The 10,152-nt window shown below is 44.4% G+C and overlaps 6 protein-coding genes across 7 annotated transcripts; 3 read left to right on the top strand and 3 right to left on the bottom strand.

Annotated features, from left to right (window-relative positions):
* Positions 1 to 216: 216 nt before the first annotated feature.
* On the top strand, positions 217 to 630 carry TrAtP1_009456 (uncharacterized protein; the record flags this gene model as incomplete). Its single annotated transcript, XM_066114296.1, has 2 exons — positions 217 to 425; positions 492 to 630. 2 exons carry the CDS (start codon positions 217 to 219, stop codon positions 628 to 630), a joined length of 348 nt encoding a protein of 115 aa, XP_065970390.1.
* A 34-nt stretch (positions 631 to 664) lies between these two features.
* On the top strand, positions 665 to 2,044 carry TrAtP1_009455 (uncharacterized protein; the record flags this gene model as incomplete). The annotated part of the gene is made up of 1 exon (XM_066114295.1): positions 665 to 2,044. One exon carries the CDS (start codon positions 665 to 667, stop codon positions 2,042 to 2,044), a length of 1,380 nt encoding a protein of 459 aa, XP_065970389.1.
* A 731-nt stretch (positions 2,045 to 2,775) lies between these two features.
* On the bottom strand, positions 2,776 to 4,454 carry TrAtP1_009454 (uncharacterized protein). 2 transcript variants are annotated; one of them, XM_066114294.1, is made up of 3 exons: positions 4,134 to 4,454; positions 3,509 to 3,991; positions 2,776 to 3,463 (listed from the first exon to the last, which is right to left on the bottom strand). In XM_066114294.1, exons 1-3 carry the CDS (start codon positions 4,246 to 4,248, stop codon positions 2,988 to 2,990), a joined length of 1,074 nt encoding a protein of 357 aa, XP_065970388.1. In that variant the 5' UTR covers positions 4,249 to 4,454; the 3' UTR covers positions 2,776 to 2,987. The 2 variants fall into 2 exon arrangements, with proteins under 2 accessions (XP_065970388.1, XP_013946907.2); XM_014091432.2 differs by having other exon boundaries at positions 3,509 to 4,454.
* A 329-nt stretch (positions 4,455 to 4,783) lies between these two features.
* On the bottom strand, positions 4,784 to 5,355 carry TrAtP1_009453 (uncharacterized protein). Its single transcript, XM_014091433.2, has 2 exons — positions 5,187 to 5,355; positions 4,784 to 5,117 (listed from the first exon to the last, which is right to left on the bottom strand). The coding sequence occupies exons 1-2, from the start codon at positions 5,303 to 5,305 to the stop codon at positions 4,823 to 4,825; spliced, it is 414 nt and encodes a 137-aa protein (XP_013946908.2). The 5' UTR covers positions 5,306 to 5,355; the 3' UTR covers positions 4,784 to 4,822.
* A 1,080-nt stretch (positions 5,356 to 6,435) lies between these two features.
* Positions 6,436 to 8,418, top strand: TrAtP1_009452 (uncharacterized protein). The gene is made up of 4 exons (XM_066114293.1): positions 6,436 to 6,830; positions 6,893 to 7,003; positions 7,066 to 7,366; positions 7,434 to 8,418. Exons 1-4 carry the CDS (start codon positions 6,494 to 6,496, stop codon positions 8,143 to 8,145), a joined length of 1,461 nt encoding a protein of 486 aa, XP_065970387.1. The 5' UTR covers positions 6,436 to 6,493; the 3' UTR covers positions 8,146 to 8,418.
* Positions 8,189 to 9,420, bottom strand: TrAtP1_009451 (uncharacterized protein; the record flags this gene model as incomplete). The annotated part of the gene is made up of 3 exons (XM_066114292.1): positions 8,719 to 9,420; positions 8,364 to 8,639; positions 8,189 to 8,300 (listed from the first exon to the last, which is right to left on the bottom strand). The coding sequence occupies exons 1-3, from the start codon at positions 9,324 to 9,326 to the stop codon at positions 8,189 to 8,191; spliced, it is 996 nt and encodes a 331-aa protein (XP_065970386.1). The 5' UTR covers positions 9,327 to 9,420.
* Positions 9,421 to 10,152: the final 732 nt, after the last annotated feature.

The following is a 10,152-nucleotide window of genomic DNA, read 5'->3' as shown; positions in this document are numbered from 1 at the left end:
TCGAGGTAGCCGATCGCCAAAGACGTAGAAATCCTCCGCTGTAGAGCACATGGACATAATAATATGGGGCGCGTTACGCTAACAACCAACAGCATATATAAATATACTGGCATAGCCTCGAGGTCTTTCTTTTATGTCAAGTGCGATAGACTCTTTAATTCTCTACGGATACAAGATCACGGGTAGCAAGAAATTCGACGGCAGATTTGCTTCACAATGGCCACGATGGCCGATCCACCAGTTTTCAGGGAACTTGCCAAAATCCAGAAAGATATAGGCCTTCCTCCGGGCCTAAAGTTAAGCGACTATGGTCAATGTCGGTCATATGTCCAAAATACAACGGAGCCGTGCAGCAAGACAGCTTGCAGCATTGCAAAGCGAGACGAACTTGACGTTCTTTTGTTCGAGTTCCGACATATGACAGAGTGCGGGCATACTGATAAATTTTATGATAAGATAGAAAGTTATATCACTCTTACGCACTGCTCTAGTCACCGTCGGGGGGCAAACAAGGCTTTCACGAGATGGAAGGCCCAATACATTGCAACTGCTCCAAATTTGGTAAAGGGGGGTATCCACGGTGAGGCCATCAGTGAGGCCCTCGGTGACGTCCTCGGCAACGACCTCTAGTGATTCGCTGGGGACTTGGAGCGAAACTAGCATTATGACATCTCCGACGCCCACCAGCCCTATGTCTGACGTTTTAGGAGACAAATCAGCATCAGACTTCGGCATTGAAAAAGAGATGAAGAATCTGGCCATTGAGGTTGATGCACCAAACGCCACGCGCCGTATAATCAGCGACCCTTTTGAAATCCAAAAGCTGGTAGACTGGTTGAAGCCTCTTGGCGCAGTGTCATTTCCAAATGTAAGGAAAAAAAAGGACAATACCAAGATATTCAAAACGATGGAAAATCCCCTACCCAATGCAAGCATGGCTCAACAGGGGATTGTATACATATATAAACATAACATTTTACCTGGTATATTCAAAATCGGATTCTCCACGAAGTCCGCAGAAGAGAGGAAAAAGCAGAAGGGTAACTGTTATGGCGTCGATACAACGGTCATCTATGAAAGTAAACCATTTGTGGGAGCTCGACAAGCCGAAAAGATTGTTCATACCGCGTTGGCCGCTGAGAATTTTCATGTTCACAACTGTCGACTTTGCCCCGGAAACATGAGACGCACACACAAAGAGTGGTTTCTTACATCCGAAGACCAGGCACTTACCAAAGTCAAAGGTGCAGAATCGTGGCTCCGACTGCCCGCATATGCTCTCACTCAACCAAAATATGAGCTAACGCCACAGGGGAGAGCTATATATGAGAGGATGACTCGGTTTTCGATGAGTGAATGGCGCCGGCATACTCATAGCGACGATACATCAGACAATGTATCGGATGTCCGTTCTGCCGAAAAGTCAGCAACTGGTGTTGAGCAAATATACATACCTCGCTCATCTTCTCCCGTTACTGACAACGGACTTTGCATATCCTACGATGGAGGCTTTACCACCACCATCTCTAAAAGGCCAGAGCCACAAATAGCATCTCAATCTATGGCGGTTGGCAGATTTTTGGACCAAGCCCTCGAAGTAGCTGACAAATACCAGCTACAGTCCAAAGATCAGGGTTACGAAGAAACAAACATCCAAGCAAAGGAGTCCTCGGTTCTCGCACGCAGAGATCCAAACGAGTCAAATTTGGAGGTCAACAATGACGAGATATTCGACAATGACGCGAGGTCTAAAGCTCTCGTACTCAAACAGCCAAACGAGGAAAATATAGCACCTCATAGTGACGAAGAATGCAGCCAAGCTGAAGAGTCATGTGCTCTTGTACTCAGAAACCCAAGCGAGGCAGATTCAAAAATGGAAACACCTGAGGAGCACAACCAAGCGGGGGAGACTTGGGCTCTTGCTTTCAGACGACCAAACGAGACAAATCTGGAGGTGAACGGTGCTATTGTCAACCTTTTTAGGTTTCTCTTAATAGGAGAGCCACGAGAGCTGAGAGCCGTCCCCGTATTCTACAATTCATAGAAATTGATACGGTTTGATCTGGTATTTTCAATGAGGAGACTCTAGAAGTTGCAGTTTGTATGTATCTTCATATCAATTTATTTGGCATAGAAAGCGGAACTAATCTAATTTTCACTAGTTGGGGTATATGAAGTAGATAGTGAAGAGCTTGCTTGGCTTGCGTTTAGGTTTTATATCGAGTGTAATACTTTCTGTTTGTGACATTGCTATGTCCCCAGATTTAGTCAGATGTATTCCTTTTATATGCACAAACGAAAATGTGAAAACTATAAACGCAGTACTCGAACTGAATGTTGGGGAGAATCTTTATGTTCTAATAAGAATAGCTCTGGTTTAGTCTGCAAAGTGATTTACGATGAAGCGTGAAGAAGAAAACATCGCGACCAGTTGATCATTTTGCTTCCCCTCATGCTTCCAGTACAGTCAGCGTATTGTTTCACGAGCTACTTTTACCAAAACACTTTTTTCTAAGATCCCTTTTAATGAGCCACTATTTTCTTTCACTGGCTATCACCAACCGCCACCGGAGCCAATTTGCGAACATCGCAGCACTGCTTGCGGCGGCATATTGCGTATGAGCAACCTGTGTACAACAGCTCCCACAGGGCATCCTTGTGGCTATCAAGACCCCAAGGACCTCAGCTTAAGCAGCTACTCAGCGCACACAATATGATACATGCTCACAGGTGCATTGTGCCAATTGTACCAGCTGATTGCGGCCGCATTTAGCTCGAATATCTCAATGCTCGATGTCGTACCTAGTTAAGAGCAAACTACTCAAATCTAGCTCTCAATACAACACGCAGTAGCGTCTCTCGAAAGATTCACAGCATAATGCTTTTCGCAAGTAAAGCGCAGTCGAATGAGGAGCATTCAATTTCTTTTGAAAACCAGACGCATAGTTTATCATTTTATTTGATATGAAGATTTTGTTTCGTGTTACTTATGTGCTTAAGTAATTCGATAGTCCTAACCCTAGAACCATGTATTCAGTAATAGTCAATAGTCCTTTGAGATGGTCTTCTATGCGACAGTTGTGGCGTACTAATCTTGGCTGGGTCTCCTCGGTCGGCCGACCGGAATACGGATAACTGGCATATTCCCTTGCTGGAGGATTAAAATCAAGTTTCCAAGATCCAGCACCATTTAGGCTGTTATTATCTTTGAAAGAACAATAATAGTCCACTCCTTCGACTGCTTTTAACTGTCGAAGGGCTGAACTGATGCTCAATGAGGTATATGGCGGAAGGGGTAGAGGCAGCCACGAATTCGATTTCATTCCCTGGCTGAGCGTACCATACATCATGGCCCTGCAGCCCTGGCCGCATCCTAATGATTGCTCAAGGAGCTGAGATTGCAGTTTTTGCAAATTATCAAAAAGATGAGCCAATATAAATTTCCGCCGCTCGCCAATATCGTCTGAATATATTAGCTAAAGGTCTTAGTAGGGGTCCCGAAACCTACCAAGAATTCTAGGCCGTATAGGAAGACCAAAGGTAGGCGTTTTATCTGTGCTATATCTTATGGCGTCATTTGTTACTTGCTTGAAGATCTCAGATTCCTCAAACACAAATGAAATTAAGATCCATCTCATGAGGTCCTTGGACATTTCATGAAAATGAGGGCATTCCATTTGGCCCAACCAGCGTTTAGCAAAGAACCAAATAGAGTTTTGGCATTCCAAATCATCCACGATGGCGGCTATTTGAGCGAGCAATTTGACGTTTACCTTTTCAGGGACATGCCGCGTATGTCCGTGAATGATATACATTACAATCTCAAATGCCATTGAGTCAAATATTGGCTCAAAATCCCAATGGAAAAGGCCATCTTTTTCCGCGGTAGCTTCTTTGAAAGATCCTTCGAGCACTTTGCCAGCACGACGAGAAGCTAGTATGAGATGTTTCTTCGAAACTAAAAATTGCTTTCCGAGAGCGGGTTTCATCACTATGTCAAAATTAGCCTCTAGGAACTTGAATGATGGCCAGTTTCATCGAGAGTAGTTCTTTTCAAGCGTTGAAAACAGAATTTGGTACAGCTGCTTCCTTAATCTTCTTGATGGGGGTAACCTCTATTGGGAGAACATTACCTGTACCACTTGAAGAGGAAAATTGGGTATCTGTACCCATAATGGTGATTAAGGTGTCGCCGTGTGGATCAATTTTGAGATACATAGTGGAAGATTTGGAGGTTGTTTTTTCCATGAGAAAATGTGTAGAGGACAGCAAATTTCAAGACGTTTAGTGGACGCAGCAGAGATGGGTTGCGCTGATTGACGACTCTTTCGAAGCCTTTACAAAATAGACGCCAAGGCAGAGACTATATTATAAAACTCGCTCTGGATAAAAACAACACGTTGAATTGCTGGGTGCACTTAGATAGCGCCTTCAATGATTAAGTGAAGATGTCTCTGGTGAGTTTGTACGAGCTGTGATTTTTTGCTGTGGTCGCATCATTAACCCCGCATTTGGGCACCAAGTAGTGATGTAGCCAGTGCATTCATGAATTGCAATAGCAGCTCCTCATCATCAAGATTGCATAAGGCTGCAATAAAAACACGAGATCTTTGCACCACAATGAGCATCATGGAGAGTCTGTAAAATATAAGTAACTCCAAATCCATGATATGCATAGTGCAAAGCCAGTGCTTGGATTGAGCTTGAATACATATACTAAAGATGATGAAAATTACTGACGAAATCATAATCGTGTAGATGCTTTCCGTTAAAATTCCAGACCAGCTGGTGTGTTATTACATAAATTATGCTTCCTAATTTTTTATTGTGCGGTAAGAGAAAACTTGACATTTCCCTTGTTTATATCTGCGCCGCCAATACATGTGCTTGTAAACGGGCTATCACCACATACGGCTCTCGCCGCACGCATGCATCCCTCCCATCGGCCCTTTGTGATGTCAATTGTTTGCCCGGGAGTTGCAGCTTCCAGCGATAAAAATGCGCTCCCTGATGCACCGGTTGTGTTTGTAGGGTTTCCCTGGCATTGCTCAATTGTGCCTGCAATGCCTCCGCAAATAGAGAGGAGGGCGACGTTGATATCATGGCTATTGATGGCTCTATAACTTTGTTAATAAATGTTCTGCTTGAGGATCTAATTTTAAGGCGGAAATGAGAGGTAAACATACACTTTCTTGGCTGTGCATGTAGTTGATGTTATTGCTTCCGGGTTGACATTTGTGTTTGCGGGTAGAGGAGATGCGGCAATGATGGTTGCTATCGCAATAAGAGGAAAGGAATAATGCATTTTCGCGATTAAAACGATGAATAAATTAAGAGCTAAAATCAATTTAGACGGGAGACAAGAAAGAAGAATGAATGAATATAATTGAGACAAACTGACAGTTGGTTAAACAAGTAGGAGGTGGGTATATATATTCATGACAATAAACCGTTGCAAGGTTTACTCGACGCTAGGCGGCGGCAGCACCAGGGTATCAGCGAAACATGTATGAAACAGTTGTCTTGTTTTACTTTTTGTTCTGTTTACGCTGAGCTGAAACGAGAACATATTTGAAGCCAGGGATATACTTTTATCCCGTTCTCCTACTACGGTATTAGAGGAAATTTTATTAGGCTGATAGCTCCAGTTACATGTCAAGGCTCTGTAGTAAAACGACCTCGCTCCGGACCCCTTCTACTTCGCTTATACCTGAGGGTTAGCGATTGTATTACAGAGAACATCAGTCGATAAAAACAATGACCTCAGGTGATGAAGACTTTCTACTTCGCTTATAGCATTAATCAAACAATTTTAAATTATACCTTTGTCAAGTATTTGTTTTCATGTGTTCATATGTCATCCACTGATGTAGTAACAACCCAATCCAACATGTTCTGGTTACGGCGGCATACAGTGTTTCAGCTGTCGATGAGGCATGTCAACTTTGTGCAAATGTCAATTTTATCAAATGAAAATCTGAGAATGATTCAATGACATCGCAAAATAGCCACTCAGTAAAGCCCATAGGCCTGCCAAAGTTGGAATTGATATAATTTACCTAGGCGCTTTGATTCGAATGTCTCAGTTGATTGACGGCTTGAAGGACCCCTATAACAATGTGAAGCCAGCGATCTTAGTGGCCTCTGCTGCTGTAGGGCAATTTTACTGGTTGGAGAGCACGCGCCTTGATCTAATCAAGTCATTCACGACTCGGTTTTTCTTAAAAGTAAGAACGTAGAAAAATGAATAGGCTAAACAGTTCATCTACACACGAGAGAAATTATTCTAGAAGCAGAATGTATCTGGGTACGAGCTAGGACTCTAAAAAAGTACATACATTTGTGCGCCCTATTCTCATTCCTGGACTTTGCTATTTTAGCGCCGGCTGTTATCTCCGAGAGCAACTGACACAATGTTCTTCCTGAATATTTACATGTAGCCTCCGACAACTTCAACACTGCCAACATCAGCCAAGTAAAAGCAAGCAGAGCCATGGAGTTCACGTTTATCGACAATAATCAAGGCATTGACAGCGGCACACGGACTTTGATCCGCCATCGCGCTGCAAAGGGGTGGAACCTTGGCCGCAAGATTAATCGGCCATCGCGTGTAAAAGCATTTGAGCGCCGAGTTCCGAAAGAGACACCTACTGCTACTGGGGTTAAGGCTGCATCTGCAAAGACACTCCCTGAAAGCGGCAAAGAGGACTCGCCTCGCAGAGAAACTGGGGGAGTGCTCCTGCCGGTTGAGCCTGTGATAGGTGACAGCGTATCTATCTTAAGTCTACCTATCGACGTAGCCCAGAAAGACAGGGTGCTCTTGTACGATGGTTAGTTGGCACGAGATTTATTTCACTAAAATGCAGATTACTTACCTATGTTGCATAAATAGCTGTAGCTTTCATGAGATCTCCGCGATGCGCACCGACTTTGAGCAAAGCTCTTGCTCACGTCAGTGTTAATCAATCAATATTTCTACAACTAATATTCACAGACCAAGCATGTAAGCCTCATGTCTCTCTATTTGCTGTCACCGCCAAGCTTATGCAGAATCAAAATTGCTAGACTACCATTGCGCTTTGGCTTTTGTTCTTGAATGTACCAAAGCTTCGCCGCAGGCTAATATCTCTGCAACTCACCACATCACTCAGGTCTTCCGTCTAATTAATGAGCGTATATCTCGCGGCGAACGAGTTTCTTATCCCACAATGGTCGTAGTCATGAGCCTATCAACATATGAGTCCACCCGTGGTCGCTATGACCGCGGCATAATCCACCTCTCGGGTCTTCATCGAATGATCGAGATGCAAGGCGGCATGGGCCGTGTTGGCTTAGAAAAGCCTGAAATTATGCAAAAGATATATCGGTACGTCATTCATTGAGAATTTCTTATGGAAATCTGAAAATTCTGTTCAATAGCTAAAACTGTCTAGAGCCGATCTTGATTATGCGCTTCGACTTGGATCGTCCCCCACACTGGATATAGAACTCTTCGAGAATACAAAGACTATGGAGAGATTGTCTTTATCTCCCACTCCGGATCTAAATATACCTTCTGCTATATCTAGCAAGAGATTTAGACAACAGTTTGGTACCGAACTTTGTGGCCTTTGGGATAACGTGGTTGCTCTATCTTCGCTTGTCAATGAGGCGAGCGCCGGGAAACGTTCAAAGCTGTCCACGGTAGAGTTTTTAAGAAGTCACATCTGGCTCGGCCATAAACTTCTGAAATATGCTCCGTTGAGCTCGTCGCGTTCACTGAGTAGTATCCAAAACATGGCCCATTTGGGTCTCTTGACGATAATCAGCTCCTTTTTATGCGGCCTCGATCGTCGCGTGACGGAAAACTCTATCCTGTCTCAAATGATCCGCAAAGAAGCTAGCCTAGAGCAAAATGATGAGGATCAAGAACTTCTTTTATGGCTGTTATTTTTGGGGGCGGCTGTTATTCTACAGGATCACAGCCATGATGCCTGGCTCATCCCAAAGACTTGGGAAACAATGCAAAAACTACAAGTAAACACTTGGAGCGAGGTTATGGGAACTCTTTCAAAATTCCCTTGGATCAATGATTTTTATGAAAAGGAGGGCTTGGCATTATACTACAGAGTCTCTCAATACGGAGAGGTTCAGTTGGCTTTATAAAACTTGCACCCAACTATATACCAATTCTAATGACTTCGAAGTCTTACTCGAGAGCCTTTGAAACAGAACCTGGCACAATTTTCTCAAGCTCTCTAGCAATGCTATCCCAGGCTTGCTTATCTGCTTTGGCATCCATCCAGTCCGGCAACAGGTTACTATAATCCGGATCAGTATATAAGCAAACAGCAATAAACATTCGACGCATTCAAAACACTTACTCTGCCGGTACGCAGTCATCCATATAGGAACCGTGGCTATCCTTGCCTCCAACGGCTGCGGCTAGAAGGGTCCGACTACCGCATTCGGCGGTTCGACCACTCTGTGCCCACATGTCCTTTAGGCGATCCTTCAATTCTTGTGGTGCATTTCGTGAGAGGTTAGTCACACACAGGCCCGGGTTGATTGAGTTGATGATGACTCCGCCGCGAGCAACCGGAAGTAACTTTGCAATCTCCCGGACTGCCAATATTTCCATCATCTTCGATGCAGGATAGCTAGAAGAATGATTGTTATTAATTGCAAGACCCAAAGGCATGAATACCGAATTAATGGAACAAGGGTACTTAGACCTACCTGCTCATTCCCAAACCATCATCTGCGTCCATGTTTACCATCGGATCTTCGGAGATCTTTGCCCAGTATTCTCCTAGATCAAGGCCGGTGCCACTGCTAACAATGCTTATGCGCGGAGTGTATCCAAACTTGGCCGCATCCGAGCGCAGTTTTGGGAGTAGGAGAATGGCCAAAAGCAAGGTGCTGGTGACATTAACCGTCAATGCTATGTGGCGGCCTTCTGCCTGCCCAACCGCGCTGGCAACAGCCGCATTTTCAATGACAGCGTCGATGCGCTCAAGTGTCTCAATGGCCTTGGATGCAAATGCGCGAACAGAAGCATAGCTAGAAAGATCTAGATGCCAGACCTCAGCAACGCCCTTGATTCCGGTAGACTCCTCAATGTCCTTTTTAGCCTCCTCGCCGGCTTCCAGATTGCGCACTGCCATGATGACCTTTTCGGCTCCAATTGCCACTAGATGGCGAGCAGCTTCCAGCCCAAGGCCAATGTTGGAACCGGTGACGATATAAGTTCGGCCTACGCAGAGCTCTTTGGTGATCAAGAGCGGGAGCTCTCTTTTCTGGACCAACGCGCGTTCGTTGGCATTCATGTTCTTTTGGTCAGACATGTTTGTTGTATGGAGTGATAGGCAATTACTTGTAAGAATTGTCTTTCTGGAGTATCTTGGATGTAACTTGGAAGCAGAGTATAAGTGATAAGAGTGCTGGTATTGATGCTGGAGTTCAGAATCAACACCGCGCACTTTCACTCTCTTTTATAGCTGTTCGAAATGGCCAACGCCAAGAATAATTGCATCGCCATCCGGAATTTGCGTAAACTCCGATCTTCTGAACATTCCGAAACCCGCCAATTCTCAGATTGATGCTATGGAAATGTGGTATTCGTTGAACAAGGCACTGTAAAAGCGTAGATTGGAGACATGGCTATAGCCAGTAGGAGAGCAGCGTCCCAATTGGGCAAGGCGAGCGTCGCAAGCTTGGATGCTGGCCAATGGGAGAGTGGCAGCCTGAAAAGGTTAAGCGCAGCCAGGGGCCATATGTACCTCGGTACATGGATTCAAGTAGGGTGTTGGATGCTTTGATCAAATATTGAAGGGATGCCAAGCGGCGTAACTCATTAAGACAGATTGAACGAGAGTATCAAGGATTTTTAAGATCAGTTCATTGAAGCTTGGTAACTAGAATGGTGGACATTGTTTCGCTTGCGGTCGAGAGCCAGAGACATTGATAATAGAACGCTGAATGTCATCCATGACCTGAAATATAGGTAGTTATTTACAATATACATACGTAATGTGCAACTACATATTTGTTTACCTCCAAGATTCCTTTACTGCCTTGTTACTCCTAATATGGTCTTGATTATGTACTTGGTAGAATTTACAGCGACGTCATAAGAAGCGATTTTGAATACAAGGCGGGGTTCGCAGGATT

Source organism: Trichoderma atroviride, chromosome 5 (assembly GCF_020647795.1).
Source record: "Trichoderma atroviride chromosome 5, complete sequence".
Taxonomy (NCBI): Eukaryota; Fungi; Ascomycota; class Sordariomycetes; order Hypocreales; family Hypocreaceae; genus Trichoderma; species Trichoderma atroviride.
The sequence above is the reverse complement of the archived record's forward strand: the minus strand, read 5'-3'. Positions and strand labels throughout refer to the sequence as shown.

Coding starts and splice junctions, on each gene's coding strand:
- TrAtP1_009454 (XM_066114294.1), bottom strand. CDS start 4,248: ATGGAAAAAACAACCTCCAAATCTTCCACTATGTATCTCAAAATTGAT. Junction 3,992..4,133: donor TTCCTCTTCAAGTGGTACAG/GTAATGTTCTCC, acceptor ATTTTGACATAG/TGATGAAACCCGCTCTCGGA. Junction 3,464..3,508: donor TATACGGCCTAGAATTCTTG/GTAGGTTTCGGG, acceptor TAATATATTCAG/ACGATATTGGCGAGCGGCGG.
- TrAtP1_009453 (XM_014091433.2), bottom strand. CDS start 5,305: ATGCATTATTCCTTTCCTCTTATTGCGATAGCAACCATCATTGCCGCA. Junction 5,118..5,186: donor ACATGCACAGCCAAGAAAGT/GTATGTTTACCT, acceptor ACAAAGTTATAG/AGCCATCAATAGCCATGATA.
- TrAtP1_009452 (XM_066114293.1), top strand. CDS start 6,494: ATGGAGTTCACGTTTATCGACAATAATCAAGGCATTGACAGCGGCACA. Junction 6,831..6,892: donor CAGGGTGCTCTTGTACGATG/GTTAGTTGGCAC, acceptor TTGCATAAATAG/CTGTAGCTTTCATGAGATCT. Junction 7,367..7,433: donor ATTATGCAAAAGATATATCG/GTACGTCATTCA, acceptor AAAACTGTCTAG/AGCCGATCTTGATTATGCGC.